At 43.2% G+C, this 21,645-nt stretch overlaps 1 protein-coding gene across 2 annotated transcripts in view; it reads right to left on the bottom strand.

The window, feature by feature from the left end:
• LOC124007519 (endoglin-like) overlaps nucleotides 1-21,645 on the bottom strand; it is a 46,771-nt gene that overhangs the window by 14,485 nt on the left and 10,641 nt on the right. The window contains exons 3-4 of one of the 2 annotated variants that reach the window (XM_046318156.1): nucleotides 10,682-10,854; nucleotides 1,702-1,821 (exon numbers count right to left, since the gene is read on the bottom strand). In XM_046318156.1, coding sequence (XP_046174112.1) covers nucleotides 1,702-1,821; nucleotides 10,682-10,854 — 293 coding nt within the window. The remainder of the gene's footprint in view (nucleotides 1-1,701; nucleotides 1,822-10,681; nucleotides 10,855-21,645) is intronic. The other variant, XM_046318157.1, reaches the window with a different exon arrangement.

Below are 21,645 nucleotides of genomic sequence, written 5' to 3' on the forward strand. Positions count from 1 at the left end.
TTCGCAGACTTTGATTTGGACTCGTATACAAAGCCTCCCGTGCTCTAATTTGTGTGCTTGGAGCACGGTAGTATGCATTTTGAGAAACACACACTGTGCATCATGTCTTGGTGTGAAGCTAAATTACCACCCCGTATTAGATGGGAGAACAAACGACAAGATCTACAACAGGGAGGAAAGGAGGAGGGACGCCTGTGGATGCGAGACCTTGAACCTTGACGATGGACCCACAGGTCGGTGGCCTTTTGTGAATGTACGCAAATGTACTCTGTCCCATCTGAGTGTGTGTGGTGACTCTTCCCTGTCTCGGTCACAGCTGGATAGAAAACTGGGCCTGTACCCAACAGATCTGTCAGCCTCGTGACGCACTTCCTTTTTCCATTCAAATGGTAACATTCCCAAGTGATCCACTACACACTATCCCATCCTCCCATCCCACACACACATCTCCTCTTCATGTAAAATGGTCCCCCTCTCTGCAGGACACGATAGGCTATCCTACTGTCACAGACTGCTGACAGTATTGTAAACATTGAATCATCCTATTTATCGTGGAAGATTACTGAGTTTTAACAGCACCTTAATACGACAAAGTTTAAATAGAGGATAGAGGGTAGAAGGGGGTCGAAATACATAAAAGATCATGTTATTTATTTGACCCTTTGTGTGAGAAGCAGAGATCAAGAGGAGGAGGCTAGGGCTGTGGACTTGGTCTGAACTCTCAACTCAGCTTGGTACTTGTGTTCATTGTGATAAAAAGCAAGAGTTCTGTTTCAAGAGAATGGGTGCCCACAGACAAGTTGCGTTTTGAGTCCCAGGCAGGGATCCAAAATCAATAACACTATAATTTACTGTCAAACTCCAAAAGACGACATCCTATCAGGTCTTCTGCTTCATTTTCAAAATTCGGTTGACAAGACGAAACCCTTTGAGACACACCATCTCTCTGAAGGAGTCCTTTCTTTCTAAAAACTCACTTGACGTGTGTAAATCTAGTAGATAGGTTGAACACGATACTCAAGCTAATGTCTCCACTATAACACTACACACCCCCAGTGTCTGACAGAGACTATTAGGTTGCTCCCTACTCCAACACACTTGAAGCATTTTTATAATGTGTACCAGATATAAAATACACACAGGTTCTTCGGTACTGGGAAACTCAACAAACAAGGGTAATTGCTCCTCCAAACTGTCCCAGGGGCTTGCACAGCTGTGGCTGTTTGGAGAGCCCATCTGGGCCTGCAGAAAAGCATTTCTCCCCTGGTTAACTATGGAAGTAGGGAGCCTGGCAGTGAGGCTCTACCCCCCCCCCCCCAGAGCAAAGTAGAGTGGAAGAGTAGAGTGGAGCAGCTCAGCTGGCAGGAACAGGAGAGTTGCCAGGCTGGACTCCTAGCCCTTGCCAAACCCCCATTAGTGAAGTATCAGGCAATGCAGCCAGCTATCTACCAGGCAATACCTATTGAGAGTCTCTCTCTATTTCTGTAGGTGATTGGGCATTAAGGTGTCTCATAGAAGTCAGTATCTATGCTTTTCTCCCGGCTAGGATATACTGTAAATCCTGGAGTAATAATTTGCATATAACTTGTGTACTTTTCATACACTGACATACTGTAATGCCCTTAAACTAACTGATACACAACCCCAAAGGAAACAAGTGGCAAAAGGAAACACTTAAATGAGGAGAGATGGTATACTTACGTATAAGCTGACATCCACGTTAACATTGGTCAGAAAGTATATGACCTGCTCTGAGTCTGTGGTGATGATGAGGTGCATTGGCTTGGCAGTGGTCATGTTTAGTTCAAACATGGTGGAAGCCTAGAGGGGACAGAAGAATCAAGTTAAACTTCAAGAAAAATACATTCAAGTTTGTGATGACTGTAAATGCAAAAAAAGCATGATATCATGTGTATCACAATTTACCCCACATTTTTTACCGCAAGAAAAACTATTATTACACACCCCCAATCACCCGCCCCACCATCCATCTGAGTGTACAGTACACATCAACTTAACCACCACATCAACAATGGCTGTACATTCAAAACAAAGCCATGCATGGTATGTACAGTAGCTATAGCATAAACATGTGGCCTGCAGGGGAAGTGGTGGTGGCTTTAATTCCCAAAGGAATTTTGCTGTGATTACAAAATAAGATCACACTGGGGTCACAGAGAGGGCAATGTTTACTGTAGGATTCTAAGATCTAATCTGTTCGGTCACCTTATAGGCCTTATATAAGGGTAATTATGCAATGTCATCGTTTATGAGAGTCTCTTGATAAATTGTGAGCTGGCATAGATTCTAAATGTACGTTATGACAGATTATAGGATGAGGCTTACTGCTTCCATGTGTGTCTGACTGACTAGCACATACTGCACACACACAAAACCTGGGTCCCAATCTATTCCCCTCACACGTATATGGACTCCACACCTCCATGCTGAAAAATCTACTTCTCCAATAGTGTTATTACATTTCACTGAGTCAGTGCATGGCATCATCAAAATACAATGACTCCACACTGCGATGTAATGATCCTGTGGTGGGGTAACACATGGCGTTCGAAAGACACAAATGTAATCTAACACCTTCATTTATTTTGAAGGGACCAGGCTTGGGATTGAATTGTCGCCCGACAGCTCAACACAAGGGTTTCTATTGTGTTCTGTCTCTCCCACAGAGAAAGTCATCGAGAAAAGCGCATTTCTGTTCCCTTCCAGAGGCATCACATAAGCACAATACGTGTGAAAAATACAAGGATGGGCCGCATGCCAAATTATGTACCACTTTCTTCACTTCTTCAATTCCAGAGATGACAAGATTCAAAGAATTCCCTATATGGTAGGTCACTTGTGTGATTTGATAGAGACAGCTGATCTAAGACACATAACATTATGTAGTCTCTCTAGCATTGGGAAAGTTATCTACTATAAATCACTGCGGAATTATGGCGCAGTATGGAAATGTGACATATTCACCCCAAGTGGCAGGTGTTGGCAGACAGACAGTTCTGACTGAAGCTCCAAGGAGTCTGTAGTAGAGGAACAGGCTACAGCAACACCTGTCCAATACTACAGTCAAACCAGCACAACACTAGCAGAACCAGCTCATGGAACCAATCCAACATTAGTGAATCCTATCCAACACCAGCCAAACACCAGTGAATCCAATCCAACACCATTCCAACACCAGTGATCCCAGTACAGCATCAGTTCCTGCTGTGAGGCTTGGGGTACCAGGAGAAGTGGAGGTGAGAGGCTTGGGGTACCAGGAGGAGTGGATTTGAGAGGCTTGGGGTACCAGGAGGTGTGGAGTTGAGAGGCTTGGGGTACCAGGAGGAGTGGAGTTGAGAGGCTTGGGGTACCAGGAGAAGTGGAGTTGAGAGGCTTGGGTTACTAGGAGAAGTGGAGGTGCGAGGCTTGGGGTACCAGGAGAAGTGGAGGGGAGAAGCTTAGCCATATCCACTCCACTAATCTCTTCTCCCCTCTCCAGTGACAGCAGAGTCAACATGTACACCTGGCCGGCCCCTTACAGTGGACTCCCAACCCTGACAGAGGGAGGACAAGATGTGCATGGATGCCCTCCTGTAGTGCACACTATCTGCTTCAGAGGTCCTGGAGGAGATTAAATAGCCTCTTTCTGAGTGGCAGTGGCCCCGACACATGCTTAGCTCACAAAGAAAAGCTCCACTAGGCAGCTACAGGATTCAGCAGGCTGGAAGCCAGCTGTACAGAGGGTCAGAGAGGCATATTCTACACTGAACAAAAATACAAATGTAACATGTGAAGTGTTTTTCATAATTGTCCATACACACAAGCTTATTTCTCTTAAATGTTGTGTGCACATTTTTTTTACATCCCTGTTAGTGAGCATTTCTTCTTTGCCAAGATAATCCATTCACCTGACAGGTGTGGCATATCAAGAAGCTGATTAAATAGCATGGTCATTACACAGGTGCACCTTGTGCTGGGGACAATAAACAGCCATAAGCCACCTCCAACATCGTTTTAGAGAATTTGGCAGTACGTCCAACTGGCCTCACAACCGCAGACCACATGTACACATGTAACCACGCAAGCCCAGGACCTCCACATCCGGCTTTTTCACCTGCGGGATCGTCTAGAGACCAGCCACCCAGACAGCTGATGAAACTGTGGTTTTGCACAACCAAAGAATTTCTGTCAGTACTGTCAGAAATCATCTCAGCGAAGCTCATCTGCGTGCTTGTCATCCTCACCAGGGTCTTGACCTGAATGCAGTTCAGCGGCGTAACCGACTTTAGTGGGCAAATGCTGACCTTCAATGGCCACTGGCACACTGGAGAAGTGTGCTCTTGCATTTTATCAATGGAAATTTGAATAAACAGAGATACCATGATGAGATCCTGAGGCCCATTGTCGTTCCATTCATCCGCCGCCATCACCTCATGTTTCAAATTGACAATGCACAGCCCCATGTCTCAAGGATCTGTACACAATTCCTGGAAACTGAAAATGTCCCAGTTCTTCCATGTTCTGCATTCTCACCAGACATACTAACCATTGAGCAGTAACTTTGCATAGCCATTGAAGAGGAGTGGGACAACATTCCACCGGGCCACAATAAACAGCCTGATCAACTCTATGCGAAGGACATGTGTCGCTCTGAATGATGCAAATGGTGGTCACACCAGATACTAACTGGTTTTCTGATCCACACCTCTACATGTTTTTAAAGGTATCTGTGACCAGCAGACCAGTAGACAACAGGTGAACAGTGTTGGGCTTCAACTTCCGGTAAGTCAAATATGTTCTTGCAATATTGACCACAGTCAAGAATGCGTTATAAGCTAGTGAAGTTTACAAAGATAGAGATGAGGAAGACAGGATATTTATATTCTGTTTTGAACTTGCCAATTCATTACCAAAAATGAATTGGTATTTACTTTCTTTGTATATCAGTAGGGAGGAAAGGAAGGTAAAAGGTTTGCGGTTGTGAATAATGAAGTGGAGGAAAGTACTTAAATACCTCTAAAACACAGTTCTGAAGAGGTGCTTTTGGGGAATTAACTATTTATATTTTATCCTGACGTGGCTGGCGGTTCGCAAAAAAATCATCTCTAATCTCTTGCTTGTTTTGGAGCTGGATTTTCTTTGCTGCTGGCCTTTTTTCTTTGTGTGGATGAGTGTGCTGAGGAACACAGTGTCTTTTGTTCGTATCTGCTCGCTCTTATTAAATTGATTGTCTGCTGCCTGCTGCTGACAGCATGCATTCCGAGAGGGCCACGCTGGGCTGAGGCGAGGGGCCGACATGAAGTAATCGGACCCCTGATGTTTGGAGCTGGTCGGAGGAGACCACCAGTGTATTGTCTGAGGCCTACCACGGGGATAATACACAAGGCCTCTGCAAGGGCCATGTTCAACACATATAGACACACAGACAACACACCACAATAGCTGCTGTCAACAGGCCATTTGAAATGCCAGGCAGGTTAGGGTTAAGGTTTGGGTTTGGCTCAAAACAAAAATCTCTAAATCAACCTTCTATTGCTGAATTTGAACATGCAACCTTTGGCACCAGAGGTAGATGCTTTCAAATAATTTTAGGTTTTAAGTTGAGGCATTAATTCAAAAGTTTTAAGGTTAGGGTTAAAGGAAAACTCCATCCAAAAACAATTATTTTTGCTATTTGTTTCATTACTCCATTGTTGAATTTTGAAAGTTACATATCTTGAAAACTTGATTGTTGACATATTCCCAGAATGTTTTGCTTGTTAGCAATCACGTTTTCAAGATATGTAACTTTCAAAATACAAAAAACATCACATTTTGGGACTTTCCTTTAAGTTTAGGCATTAACTCCAAAATCTTAAGGTTAGACATTCAAGCTGATGGTTAAGATAAGGGTTAAGTTTTGGGATAGGCTTAAAACAAAAATCATCTTTTCATTGCTGGATTTGAACATGCAACCTTTGGCACCTGAGGCAGATGCTTATGACTACCTGCCAACTTTGCCCACAAAGATGGCAGGTAGAAAAAAGTACTCAATTATCATACTTGAGTAAAAGTAAAGATACATTAATAGAAAATGACGCAAGAAAAAGAGAAAGTCACCCAGTAAAATACTGCTTGAGTAGAAGTCTAAAAGTATTGGGTTTTAAATGTGCTTAAGTATCAAAAGCAAATGGAATTGCTAAAATGTACTTAGGTATCAAAAGTAAAAGTACAAGTATAAAACATTTCAAATTCCTTATATTATGCAAACCAGACAGCATGGTTTTCTTGTTTTGTATTTATTTAGAGATAGCCAGGGGCACACTCCAACACTCAGACACCACTTACAAACGAAGCATTTGTGTTTAGTGAGTCCGCCAGATCAGAAGCAGTAGGGATGACCAGGGATGTTCTCTTGATAAGTGTGTGAATTCGACCATTTTCCTGTCAAAATGTAACAAGTACTTTTGGGTGTCAGGGAAAATGTATGTAGTCTAAAGTACATTATTTACTTTAAGAATGTAGTGAATTACAAGTAAAAGTTGACAAAAATCTAAACAGTAAAGTAGAGATACCCCAAAAAACAACTTAAGTAGTACTTAAAAGTAGTTTTACTTAAGTACTTTACACCACTGCTTTAAGGTAACAGAGCTCACTGTCGCCGCTAGTGGCCGGTTTCAACATCGTCTCCCGACGTCGAACATGTATGGACGTCAAACACTGACTTTGTATCACGGGTGACGCGCGCGCGTGTGTGTGTGTGTGCGTGTGCGCGTGCGCGTGCGTGTGTGTGTGTGTGTGTGTGTGTGTGTGTGTGTGTGTGTGTGTGTGTGTGTGTGTGTGTGTGTGTGTGTGTGTGTGTGTGTGTGTGTGTGTGTGTGTGTGTGTGTGTGATACTAGTAGGGACAATGAGTCTGGTAATACGTCTGAAAAAAATGATCAGTTTCCCTCCCAACTGTCTATCATTAAATCACACTGCTTGCATAGTCTTTTTAGCAGTGTCCGAAAATGTTTATCATCAAAACTCCCTGAAGAATAACTCAATAATCAGTCAGCTGAGAGATACATGTCTTCTTTCTTCTTGGAATTCATGATATAAATTGACCTCTAGTTGCCTCAACAAGTGAAGTGTCCATAGCTTAGAAGACTAAGTACTTCTCTGACAACTAGACTATACACTTCCCGTTCGATTAAACATAGTAGGGTTGATTAAACATAGTAGGGTTGATTAAACATAGTAGGGTTGATTAAACATAGTAGGGTTGATTAAACATAGTAGGGTTGATTGAACATAGTAGGGTTGATTAAACATAGTAGGGTTGATTAAACATAGTAGGGTTGATTAAACATAGTAGGGTGATTAAACATAGTAGGGTTGATTGAACATAGTAGGGTTGATTAAACATAGTAGGGTTGATTAAACATAGTAGGGTGATTAAACATAGTAGGGTTGATTAAACATAGTAGGGTTGATTAAACATAGTAGGGTTGATTAAACATAGTAGGGTTGATTAAACATAGTAGGGTTGATTAAACATAGTAGGGTCTTAGGTGAGTTGTTATCCTGTTTGCTAATCATATTGTTAAATAATGGGTGAGTTATTGAAAAGCACACAATATACAGTAAATGTGTGACTAATTTTCCTGTTATTTGACAGTTTACCAGTCTGATATGGGCAACTGATTCACTCAGTTTGAGTCAATAGAGTCAAGGATGTGTCTGTGACTAATATGAGTCAACAGGATTTAGTCTTGCAAATCAGTTGGGGAACATTAATTTCACTTTAAACCAAAAATCAATGGAATTTACTAAAGAACTGTCATCCCTTATTCTAACTTTCTCCATCACTCTCTCGCTTCACTTTATTAGTTTGAACAATGCACATTGCCGTCCCTGGTCACTCGCCCTTGCTATTTTTGTTCCTGTGGTTTCCAGATACAATTGTTTTCCTTTTTTGAGAGAGAGAGAGCTTCTTGAGAGCAACTTTTTTAAAGGCTTTTGCTGATGCATAACAGCTTCCCGTTACTCTTTGTCTCTCTCCCCTAACCCGAGCCGGCTCCGACGGTCCAGTCTCGGCTGTGAGCCAAGGCCCTCACACTCGTGCCTGAATGGGACAAGTCCAGCCCTCCTGCCTTCCACCCCCTCTTCCCTCCGTCCTCTATCCCTCCACCCCCCTCCAAGGCTGAACCCATACACAGGCCGCCAGGCAGCCACACTTCCTATATGACCCCTCCCTTTCCACAAACACCTTTGTCACCACCTCTCCTCTTTAGGGGGCCTAATATTCCATCATAGTTGTTTACAGTGCCTAGTGGACATTGAGGAATGGTCAGGGTTGTATCCTGGCAGGGGGTGAGGGGTGTTCAGGGGTGATGATGGGTGATAATGAGAGCGGGGGGGGGGGTCATGTGAACTCTTGTTTAGGATGGAGGGAATTGTTTTTTGTCTGTGTGGAGTGCATGCAGGTAGGTGAGCACTGAAATGCTCTGCAAAACCCCAAACTAAACCTCAATTCAGGAGGTGTTATCTAACGATTTCAGTACCAACTTGAAGTATACAAGTTGAAGTATACAAGTATACAAGTTGACTGGCGTCTGGAAGAAGTTTTGTGGAGCAACTGAGCAAACGCAAGAATTGCCTGAGTGAGAAGGTAAGCAAGCTGTCAACTACACTGTTTGACCATATACGTTTAATTTGTGTTTCTTCAAATGTGTATCTCTACAAAGCTCAGCTTTTTGGGAGCATTTTGCTACTGTATTCTGCTATCAAGATGGCATGCCGATTGTTGAAGCTTATAGATACTCATCCTGTTTTTGTTGGTTTGATATGAATAGGCCTGTATTCTTGCCATGTTTAACAGATACCTTGCGTGTCTGGATGGCCTCTTCTACCCCACTTCTGACCAACTAGTCTGTATAATGGAAGGACACACACATACAGTTTATTGGTTTTGTGAAAAGTACAGATGCTCATTCTGATTTGGTTTGACGTTTATAGGCCTGTATTCTTTGCACATTCACTATGAACTATGGAAACGACTGCACTGACATCTGCCGGAAAGAAATGTTTGATCTTTGCTGCTAATAAATGGGCCAAAGACCCAGCAAAGAATATGTTTGGAAAGGGGTTTGTTGTGTACGCATTTATCTCACCTTTGCTAGAGTAGCTGTCAGGGAGGTGAGCTGCCACCACACACACACACACACAGCGTAGTCTAAAGCTTCCGACTGGGCAGCCCCAGTCGAAACAGTTCGCACATAGACTGAGTGTACAAAACATTAGGAATAACTTCCTAATATTGAGTTTGCCCTCAGAATAGTCTCAATTCGTCAGGGCATGGACTCTACAAAGTGTCAAATGTGTTCCACAAGGATGCTGGCCCGGGTGACTCCAATGCTTTCCACGGTTGTGTCAACTTGGCTGGATGTCCTTTGGGAAACTGTTGAGCGTGAACAACCCAGCAGCGTTGCAGTTCTTGATACACTCAAACCGGTGCGCCTGGCACCTACTACCATACCCCGTTCAAAGGCACTTCAATATTTTATCATACCCATACATGAACTGAATGGCACACAAACACAATCCTGTCTAAATTGTCTTATGGCTTAAAAATCTTTCTTTAACCTGTCTCCTCCCCTTTATTCATACTGATTTGAAGTGGATTTAACAGGTGACATCAATAAGGGATCAAGCTGGATTCACGTGGTCAGTCTATGACATGAAACGAGCAGGTGTTCCTAATGTTTTGTACCTTCAGTGTATATTATGACAACATTGTTTTATTTGTTTTGGTGTTCGACAGCATTCAGCAGGATTTTTCCAGCTTGAGGCTTGCGAAGTTCGGTAGCCGATGTCTACGCCCATTCATCGGTAATTGGTCAACAGTAGGGATTCTTCAATTATGTTGTCATTTAACGACAGACTTTCACTTGAGAAGTATTCTACCAAACATCTTAGTTAGATGTAAAATTGCGCAACTAAGAACTCAGCAAAAACGTCAAAATTAAATACAGATTTCTTGAGTAATCTTAGAGTAATTCAAACTATTTTGAGGAAGTGTACTGGCTACGGCATCTCAAGAGGGACAAACAGTCAATGAGATGAGAGAAAGTGTTTGTGTGTGATAGAGAGAGATCATTGATAAGAAATTACGAATACGTGCTGACCAGAAACTGTCAAAGAATGAAAATTAAGTCTTGGGTGAAATAGCAGTGTAGGATTTACATTCCTCCGAAGCACTGATCTTGGGACAGTTGGCTGTAATTGGAATTACATATGGTTATGCAATTTGGGGTACAACTTTGAAATCAACCTGTATTCTACACACTTAGCCCCATTCCCCATGCAGGCTGTTGGATGAGGTTGTGTGTTTTCACACTTCTTTGTGTAGTGTAAGGAACCCTAGTCACCTCAGGGGAGACCCTGGCTCCATGTTATGTCTGGCATGTGTTTGTACTTATCAGGCTGAGCAGAGGTGGTGTCGGTCATGTTGACTCTCAGTGACATGGGAGAACTAGCTAATTTATCTGACATCAATCTCTTGTGTAAACTAGCCTAGTGTGTTAATGTTCATCTGGTATCAATCAACCTGTGTTTTCAATGTACTGGACTATTCAGAATGAGTGTACTGGATGCATCTAATTCTAGTGGAGGGTTTCCACAGTAGTTCAGTACATACACACAGTACGTAGATTGCCTTACCCCAGGAAGGAAGTGCAGGCTGAGGATGTGCACCTCTTTACTGTCCTTAGTGGTGTAGCTGGTCCAGCAGCCTGTTGGCATCTCCCTCACCCTGATCCAGGCATTCTGGTTGTCAGGAACCTTCACTGGCTCACACGTCTGCTGGGATGCTGGGGGAGAGACAAGGGGCAACCCTGGATAAGCAAAGTAGAGAGGTCACACATTCTAGGACAATACATTTTATTTAACCTTTATTTAACCAGGCACATCTGTTAAGAACAAATTCTTATTTACAATTGTGGCCAATGATGACCTGGCAAGTGGCTAGAGCCTTAAATGCCATGTTTAAACGTGTAAAACAGGCCTAAGCTTACGAATAGGGTTTCAAAAGGAGGGTATATAGCTGGAAGTGTTCAAGTAACAAAATTACACTGATTTGCCAGATGGTGGTGCTATAAAAAGAGAATGAAAATGCAAAGTTTGAAAGGCCACGGCCCTCACCCTGTTTGACCTAGTCATGACATTCGGTACATAGGTTGCTCTCCGCACAAGGAACCAATTTGCCTAGGGACACGCCATGATGGATTTTCCACCATTAAAAATTGTGTGAAAAACACTTAAAACGCTACTCTTCTGGCAGCGAATGACCGGTCGGCACGAAACGTGATATGTGTCGTCTATGGACAAAGTTCTCTCAAATAATATTTTCCAATCTAGTACCTAAAAAAACATGGCCGCTATTTACCAATAAACATTCATGTGGCTGGCAGATAAATGCATATAAATCAGTCAAGGACATTCGTATTGTAACAGAATATGGTACACATGTTGCAAACACTGTCAATACTCAACATATGCAAGAACATTCATATTTACCACACGGTAGCACTATCTCTTGATCTGTTTGACTCAGAGTGATGAAATGTGGCATACTGTATGCTCAGGGATATCCAGCAAACCCAAGCAATATCTCAAACACCACAGGCCCAATTTTTTTATTTTACCCCCTTTTCTCCCCAATTTCTTGGTATCCAATTGTTAGTAGCTACTATCTTATCGCTACAACTCCCGTACGGGCTCGGGAGAGACAAAGGTCGAAAGCCATGCGTCCTCCGAAACACAACCCAACCGCACTGCTTCTTAACACAGCGCGCATCCAACCCAGAAGCCAGCCGCACCAATGTGTCAGAGGAAACACTGTGCACCTGACAACCTTGGCAACTGCTTCTTAACACAGCGCGCATCCAACCCGGAAGCCAGCCGCACCAATGTGTCAGAGCAACCTTGGTTAGCGTGCACTGTGCCCGGCCTGCCACAGGAGTCGCTGGTGCGCGATGAGACAAGGATATCCCTACCGGCCAAGCCCTCCCTAACCCGGACGACGCTAGGCCAATTGTGTGTCGCGGACAGCTGCGACAGAGCCTGGGCGCGAACCCAGAGTCTCTGGTGGCACAGCTAAAGCTGCGAAACAGTGCCTTGCGCCACCCGGGAGGCCCTCCACTGGCCGATTTTGACGAAACTTGGTTGAATGATGCTTCTAGCCATAGAGATCTGGCATTTACAAAAGTAGACTGATTGGCCCAAGGGGGGCGTTGCATCATTCGTGGGGAACGATATGTTTACTTTTGCCTTGCTTTACTATGACAGTATGTATTTGTGGTCAATGTTTTGGTGTCAAACTGGTGGCGGTTGTGAAAAAAGTCAATAGTTGGACGAGTTGCAAAGGTAATTGAAATTGTTGATTAAATTAAGCTATTTTCTCTTGAACAATATGGTCTATCTACTAGAAACTCATGGACAATATGTTAAATTACTTGTAGCTTTGCAACCCTGCATAAAAATAACTGCCGATGTGAAATGCATTAGGTACAAGAACATAGGTACAATAAAGAGAGAAAACCAAGGAGAGCTGGTAGCGCTAACACCCTCTATTATGACCATATGAATAATGCATTATGAATTTCCTTGAAATGTTTTATGCATCAACAATAAATACATTAAAACACATTATATCATTAGTAAGATATATTCATACACATTATAGGCAACATACAAAGAGCTCGGTAGACCAGCAATATAATGCATTATCTGAAACGCATATTAAATCACCCTCTTGGCTACAGCCTAGACTAGCCTATGGAGGGTGTTGCTTTCCTGCTCTATTCATCTCTGATTCCTCCACATGCACTCCATCACTCCTGCTTCAGTGACTGTCTATGGGAGTGGAGGAGGGTTGCATGGCGGGGCATTTGGAAGCAGTGCTGCCGTGTTTTCTAATCAGGAGATAAAGTAAGAAGTATGGATGCTAAATGGGTGGGAGGGGCCACCGGTCTGATCGGCACGGCTGATAGGTCAAGTTTATCTGGGACCTCACGGCTACATGGGCAACATTAAATCAAGTCCACTCGTCTCCTCCCTACTATCCCTCACTCCCTGACTGCACCACACTGCACCGCAGGGAGTTTCCTCCCCAACCTCTGCTCTCTGTCACACAGACACAAGGGCAGCTGATTTATTGCATGTGAGGCTGTGTGTGTCAGGACAGAAGATGAAGGGAACCATTGAAATAATGTATTTGCTCTTTTTCTTCCTTTTACTTTGTCCCCTGGGGGAGTATCCTGTTGGTGCTCAATAAATATTGCCCACCAGTAAACCGCCACCTTCTACAGGAAGAGCAGGGTCAGGTGCTGTGTCCTACCCAATCAACAGTCAGCACTAGGACCAAGTCCCGCCCAGCCTAGTGAGAGATGGGAAATCTGATTGGGGCCCTGATGCCCCCCACCTCAGTCTGCCTGTCTCCTGACCTTATAGGATGTGACTCAGATAGGGTCATAGGACTGATACAGAGACAACCCTGGTCTGAGAGTTTGAATCCCAATCAGTAGACATGCATCTAAATGGAATACAATATCACCACTGACACCATTTATGGAAAGGGATGATATTATTGAGCACAGAGGCAGTGGTGGAAAAAGTACCTAATTGTCATACTAAGATACCTTAATAGAAAATGATTCAAGTAAAAGTGAAAGTCACCCAGTAAAATACTACTTGAGTAAAAGTGTAAAAGGATTTGTTCACATTACTTATATTAAGCAAACCAGACGGCATCATTTTCTTGTTTATCTATTTACGGATAGCCAGGGGCACACTCCAACACTCAGATATAATTTACAAACTAAGAATTTGTGTTTAGTAAGTCCGCCAGATCAGAGTCAGAAGGGATGACCAGGGATGTTTTCTTGATAAGTGTATTAATTGAAACATTTTCATGTCCTGCTAAGCATTCGAAATGTACTTTTGGGTGTCAGGGAAAATGTACAGTATAGAGTAAAAAGTACATTATTTTCTTTAGGAATGTAGTGGAGTAAATGTAAAAGTTAGAAATATAAAAAGTGAACTTTAAAGTATTTTTACTTAAGTACTTCATACTACTGCGCAGACGACAACCCTCTTTGGGAAAACTGATGAGAATTTTCAGCTCGTTACATTCTATTATTTAGACCGGTATAATAGTTTCTTCTGAGAAGTTATTACAAAAGATCAAAACTGTTATGACCACCTAAGAGACAATCATAGCTTCTCAGTTCCAGGGTCCGTTTCTATGCACAAATCATAACAGAGTAGCAGTGCTGATCAAAGATCAGGTCACCCTGTCCATATAACCTTATTCATTATGATCTAACTGGCAGAACGAATCCTATATCAGCACTCCTACCGAGACTCTTGAATACGGGCACATGTCTGAAGACTCAGGATTTTCCGTATCTACTGTAGCTACAAGGTGCAAAGCATTTGGGGGAGGGGTTGATGGTTGATGAGCGCCATGGAAGGATAGAGAGACAGAGAGGGGAAGGGGGGTGTGGGGGTGAACAGGAAACAACAACTTTTGTGAGGGCAACAGGAAATGCCCTGTTTAGACGGCTGGCCTGATGATGACGGAGAGCCCTGGCAGAGGACATTGTCGTCACCACGAGGGAAAGGGATGGAGGGAGGGAAGGGAGAGAGAAAAGGGGTATGAGTAAAGTCAAGCCAATGCCCACCACACAAACAGCTCTTTCTTTCAAGCCTCTCATCTTTTCGCTAATGAACTCTTTATTTCTTTCCCCACTGTGCAGTGAGATCCTCCCTGTCTTTTCTCATCATCCCTCTTCTTCTGCTCTGGTCAAGTACCGACTTCCTGTTATTCTGCCCCTGTGCTTTAATGTCCACTCAACAGCCAGATTACCTCCCATAAAGAAGCACCGTCTCATTCCACTGTGACAGAGTCAACAGCCTGTGACTGCGTCGGCAGGGGCAGACTACTTTGCGTAAATCACCCCCTGGTGTCTGCAAAGCACACACACACAGACACACACACACACAGAGACGCACACACCGATACTCCCCTAATCCTATTTACCGATCACTAAGGATATAAGCCATAGTCACACTGACCCCTCTGCCTGACCCGGAAATGCCAACTGCCTCATTAAGCGGTTTGCTGTTAAATGAGCTATAGAGAAGCGCCTTTCCATTCCTCCTCTGTCTTTATCTATTTTTATCAGCAGCGCCTCCAATTTTCTTTTCCACGATGGTGGTGATTCCCATATAGATGTGAGGGGGAGTCAGGGGGATTTTGAAGGAATCCATCATAATGATTCTAGATGATAGAGGATGTATAGGAAATGATGATGAGCCTCATGCTTCACAGTGTTGTATCACAGTGTTTATCTGAGTATGGAAGTCCTTGGCTTGAAACGTGTCTGGCCATGTTGCTGAATCTGCCAATCATACCTCTCCTCCTCCCTTGTACTTTATTTTCCTGTCAGTGTCTATCTCTGGACTGTCCCTTCTTGTCTCATTGTTCTGGTCAACTCCCAAACCTGATGTTGGGCCAAAGAAAATGCTCAATCAGGCATGTGTCTCCTGTCTGATGCAGGGGCGGACTACGGTGGGTGGTGCGGGAGATTTCTCAATGCTGTAAAGTACACCAAGTTATCCCTCTGACTCAACTTGGTACCTTCCAAGTCTACCATCTGTGGCTGTGAGTGTATGTCTCCTTAGGACCGTAGACCACTGTTTATTTTTTGGGACAGAAATAGTTTGTTTAATATTAACGTTTATACCTAACATTGTGATAAATGTTTAATATCTACAGATGTCACTAACGTAGTTAACAATTAAACAGCAAAAAAAATGTTATTTTTTATTGGCAATCCTGTAAGCGTTTTTTGCAACTCTTCAAGGCATATTGTAGGTGTATTAAGAACAAAAACATCCTGTAGCAGAAAAAGCCAGCACGGCTCCTTCCTAGAAAAAACTGCCAGAAAGCAGAAATACTAAACGCATGACTTCATCAGCCTCATCTGACTTGGATCGGACTACCAGTTCTTGTTTGGGGGGTGAAAGGTTCATCGTCAGTATTCTGTAGGGTGGATCTCCCGACTCAGCAGAAAGAGGACCTTGGCTGGAAATAAAACCCACACAACTCTGACATTAAAGGTTATATATTCAAGAGAGGCATTGTGACCCTGCCTGCAACAAGCCACATCCTGGAAACACTGACTTCCTTTATTGAGTCTCCTCGCAGAGTCAAAAGATCAAACCACTATTCACTTTGACAGGGAGGGACAGGAAACGCAGATGAAGCAGTTTGGACTTGTACTATCCTACATTCACCTTTATTTGAGATAGGTTATTCACTTTTTAATTTAGACATGAGAATTTGATTTGGGGAATCAACAGAGTTATTTTATTTGATTGCAATTCATGAATACAGTAGTCTCCCAAAAGTCCGTCACCTACAACAGGACCCTAACAAGAAATCTTACACATTGATGACAACTGTTTCTATTTTAGTCCAGCAGTAGTCCTTTACTACTCTCACTACAACCCCTTTCCTGCCAAAAAAATAATTAGGAGGAAACACTTTTTCTTCCATTTTATCTAGGCTCACTATTTACCACATCTTTGGAAGCAATTCCCTAATCTATTTTGTCAACAGTTCAATGTTCCAAAAGAAATGTGGTCTGTTGGTAACTTTTTTCCCCACTTACACCCTTATGCACAAAGTTCTGGAGCTGTCATCAAGATGAGTGGCTTGGCTCTCCAATTAACTAATTGCTATATATTGCTGCATCAAAAGTACCATGATGATAAGTTACCAATCAACGAAAGCATATTACATGCCATAATATATGTTAAAAATGACAAAATAATGTATTGCCCTGGCATGAATCAATTGTTCTGTATAAAATGTATTTCAACTGGTTCCAAAAATGGTGTCTGCATCACATCTAAACCCCACCTTATCTGTAAATCTAGGGTAAACCCTGGCAAACACAGAGCAGTGTCTGGGGCAACTGTCTCACTGAGGCAGAGTAAACTGTTTGCGTCCTGGGTCGGAGGAGCCATGATGGTGAAGGGGAGAGGTAGGTGGGTGGTCGGAGCACACGGGGGGGGTCTGGCCTGCCCCAGCCTTTCCAGCTCCACACACCTATTGTCCTGGTGTTTCCGCGACCGCAGACTGAGGCTTGACCATCCACAGGAAGGTAAACAAGCTCTTATCAGCGTTCTGCAGGGGCCCGCAGTGTCCCCTGGCCTCTCACCCCTGCACTGCACAACACTGTGTCTCACCTCTCTCCTCCTCTCTCCCCACGCCAACAAAATCCCCACAGTCTACAAAAAAGTCCCTAATTATCACTATCACTTTTATTACTAATGTGTGTAGGGGGAGGTTGTGTATGTGGTAGTGGGGGGAGGTTGTGTATGTGGTCGTAGGGGGACGTTGTGTGCTTCTTCACCTGAATTGCTTTCTGTTTGGAGTTTTAGGCTGGGTTTCTGTACAGCACTTTGAGATATCAGCTGATGTAAGAAGGGCTATATAAATACATCTGGTTTGATTTGATTTAGTAGTGGGGGGGCATGTGTATGTGGTAGTGGGGGGGGGGGGTTGTGTATGTGGTAGTGGGGGAAGGTTGTGTACAGTTGAAGTCAGAAGTTTACATACACTTAGGATGGAGTCATTAAAACTAGTTTTTCAACAACTCAAAGGTTGTTGAAAAGTGTGTAGCAGAACAACTGATTGCCCACCTCAACAACAGCCCCTTCACATTACACTCCATGCAGTTTGGCTTCAGAGCGAAACACTCCACAGAAACGGCCAACTGCTTTCTTCTGGAAAATGTGAAGTCCAAGATGGACAAAGGGGGTGCTGTTGGGGCTGTGTTTCTTTTGAGGCTTTTGATACTGTTAACCATGAGATTCTCATCACAAAATTGTCCAAGTTCAACTTTTCCCCTGATGACTTGAGATGGATGAAATCATACCTTGAAGGCAGAACTCAGTGTGTCAGAGTGAGCAATGAGCTGTCGCCCATTCGTAGCTATGATGTGGGCGTGCCCCAAGGGTCAATACTGGGGCCCCTCCTGTTCAGCCTGTACATTAATGATCTGCCTTCTGTCTGTACTGGGTCTGAAGTTCAAATGTATGCAGATGATACAGTGATATATGTGCATGCAAAGAGCAAACAACAAGCTGCACAAGAACTCACTACTGTAATGGTCCAGGTTACAAAGTGGCACAGTGACTCGTGTTTGCATCTCAATGTGAAAAAAACTGTTTGCATGTTCTTCACAAAGAGGGCAACAGATGCTACTGAGCCAGATGTCTATGTGTCAGGGGAGAAGCTCCAGGTGGTATCCGATTTTAAGTACCTTGGCATCATACTTGATTCCAACCTCTCTTTTAAAAAGCATGTGAAAAAGGTCATTCAAATAACTAAATTCAATCTAGCTAATTTCCGATTTATACGAAATTGTTTGACTACAGAGGTAGTAAAACTGTACTTCTAATCTATGATACTCCCCCACTTAACATACTTCTTGACTAGTTGGGCCCAAGCTTGCTGTACAACATTAAAACCTATTCAGTCTGTCTACAAACAGGCTCTCAAAGTGCTTGATAGGAAGCCCAATAGCCATCATCATTGTCACATCCTTAGAAAACATGAGCTCTTGAGTTGGGAAAATCTTGTGCAATACACCGACGCATGTCTTGTATTCAAGATCCTTAATGGCCTGGCTCCCCCTCCACTCAATATTTTTGTTAAACAGAAAACCCAGACATATGGCAGCAGATCCACAAGGACTGCCATGAGAGGTGACTGTATAGTTCCCCTAAGGAAAAGCACCTTTAGTAAATCTGCATTCTCTGTGAGAGCTTCCCATGTCTGGAATACACTGCCATCAGACACACATAACTGCACCACATATCACACTTTCACAAAATGCTTGAAGACATGGCTAAAGGTCAATCAGATTTGTGAACATGGTCCCTAGCTGTGTGTTGCCGCTTTCCATGTTGTCTGTTGTCTGTAGCTTGTGAGGTGTGGAAACACTTTGTTGCTTTTATGAATTTTGTCTTGCTGCTTTTTGTTCTGTGTTGCTCTGTCTGCTACGTCTTGCTTGTCCTAGGTTGCTATGTCTTTCTTGTTCTATGGTGCTATTGTCTATATTGTAATTGTTTTTATTAACCTGCCCAGGGACTGCGGTTGAAAATTAGCCGGCTGGCTAAAACCGGCACTTTTACTGAAACGTTGATTAATGTGCACTGTCCCTGTAAAAATAAAATAAAATAAACTAAACTATACAAATGTCTTGTTAACAAACTACAGTTTTGGCAAGTCGGTTAAGACATCTACTGTGTGTCTGACACAAGTAATTTTTCCAACAATTGTTTACAGACATTACATTATTTCACTTATAATTCACTGTATCACAATTCCAGTGGGTCAGAAGTTTACATACACTAAGTTGACTGTGCCTTTAAACAGCTTTGAAAATTCCAGAAAATTGTGTCATGGCTTTAGAAGCTTCTGTTAGGCTAATTGACACAATTTCAGAGGAGGTGTACCTGTGGATGAATTTCAAGGCCTACCTTCAAACTCAGTGCCTCTTTGCTTGATATCATGGGAACATCAAAATAAATCAGCCAAGACCTTTTGTAGACCTCCACCTGTCTGGTTCATCCTTGGGAGCAATTTCCAAACGCATGAAGGTACCACGTTCATCTGTACAAACAATAGTGCGCAAGTATAAACAACATGGGACCACGCAGCCATCATACCGCTCAGGAAGGAGAAGCATTCTGTCTCCTAGAGATGAACGTATTTTGGTGCGAAAAGTGCAAATCAATCCCAGAACAACAGCAACGGACCTTGTGAAGATGCTGGAGGAAACAGGTACAAAAGTGTCTATATATATATATATATAAGGACAACAAAGTCAAGGTATTGGAGTGGCCATCACAAAGCCCTGACCTCAATCCTATAGAAAATGTGTGGGCAAAACTGAAAAGGTGTGTGCGAGCAAGCAGGCCTACAAACCTGACGCTCTGTCAGGAGGAATGGGCCAAAATTCACCCAACTTATTGTGGGAAGCTTGTGGAAGGCTACCCAAAACATTTGACACAAGTTAAACAATTTAAAGGCAATGCTACCAAATACTACATAGCCAAGGTATTTTGACACCTGCTCGTCGAACATCTCATTCCAAAATCATGGTTATTCATATGGAGTATTTCACCCCCTTTGCTGCTATAACAGCCTCCACTATTCTGGGAAGGCTTTCCACTAGATGTTGGAACATTGCTGCGGGGACTTGGTCACATTCAGCCATGAGCATTAGTGACGTCGTGCACTGATGTTGGGCGATTAGGCTTGGCTCGCAGTCGGTGTTCCAATTAATTCCAAAGGTGTTCGATGGAGTTGATGTCAGGGCTCTGTGCAGGCCAGTCAAGTTCTTCCACACTGATCTCAACAATCCATTTCTGTATGGACCTCGCTTTGTGCAAGGGGGCATTGTCATGCTGAAACAGGAAAGGGCCTTCCCAAAATTTTGCCACAAAGTTGGAAACACAGAATCATCTAGAATTTCATTGTATGCTGTAGCGTTAAGATTTCCCTTCACTGGAACTAAGGAGTCTAGCCCGAACCATGAAAAACAGCCCCAGACAGCCCCATTCCTCCTCCACCAAACTTTACAGTTGGCAATATGCATTCGTGCAGGTAGCATTCTCCTGGCATCCACCAAATGGTGTAGCGTGATTCATCACGCCCAAGAAAGCATTTTCACTGCTCCAGAGTCCGATGGCGGCAAGCTTTACACCACTCAAGCCGACGCTTGTCATTGCACATGGTGATCTTAGGCTTGTGTGCGGCTGCTCGGCCATGGAAACCCATTTTATGAAACTCCCAACGAACAGTTATTGTGCTGACGTTGCTTCCAGAGGCAGTTTGCAACTTTTTTTATTTTATTTATTTTTAGTTTATTTCACCTTTATTTAACCAGGTAGGCTAGTTGAGAACAAGTTCTCATTTACAACTGCGACCTGGCCAAGATGAAGCATAGCAGTGTGAACAGACAACAACACAGAGTTACACATGGAGTAAACAATAAACAAGTCAATAACACAGTAGAAAAAAATAAAAAAATAAATAAGAGTCTATATACATTGTGTGCAAAAGGCATGAGGAGGTAGGCAAATAATTACAATTTAGCAGATTAAGACTGGAGTGATAAATGATCGGATGGTCATGTGCAGGTAGAGATACTGGGGTGCAAAAGAGCAGAAAAGTTAATAAATATAAACAGTATGGGGATGAGGTAGGTAAATTGGGTGGACTATTTACCGATGGACTATGTACAGCTGCAGCGATCGGTTAGCTGCTCAGATAGCAGATGTTTAAAGTTGGTGAGGGAGATAAAAGTCTCCAACTTCAACGATTTTTGCAATTCGTTCCAGTCACAGGCAGTAGAGAACTGGAGAACATTGTAGTGAGTGTTACAACCGAGGACAGACATTTTTAAGCGCTACGTGCTTCAGCACTCAGCGGTCCCGTTCTGTGAGTTTGTGTGGCCTACCACTTCCGTTGTTGAGCCGTTGTTGCTTCTAGACATTTCCACTTCACAGTAACAGCATTTACAGTTGACCAGGGCAGCTCC

The sequence above is a fragment of the Oncorhynchus gorbuscha genome, linkage group LG20 (assembly GCF_021184085.1).
Source record: "Oncorhynchus gorbuscha isolate QuinsamMale2020 ecotype Even-year linkage group LG20, OgorEven_v1.0, whole genome shotgun sequence".
Classification (NCBI taxonomy): domain Eukaryota; kingdom Metazoa; phylum Chordata; class Actinopteri; order Salmoniformes; family Salmonidae; genus Oncorhynchus; species Oncorhynchus gorbuscha.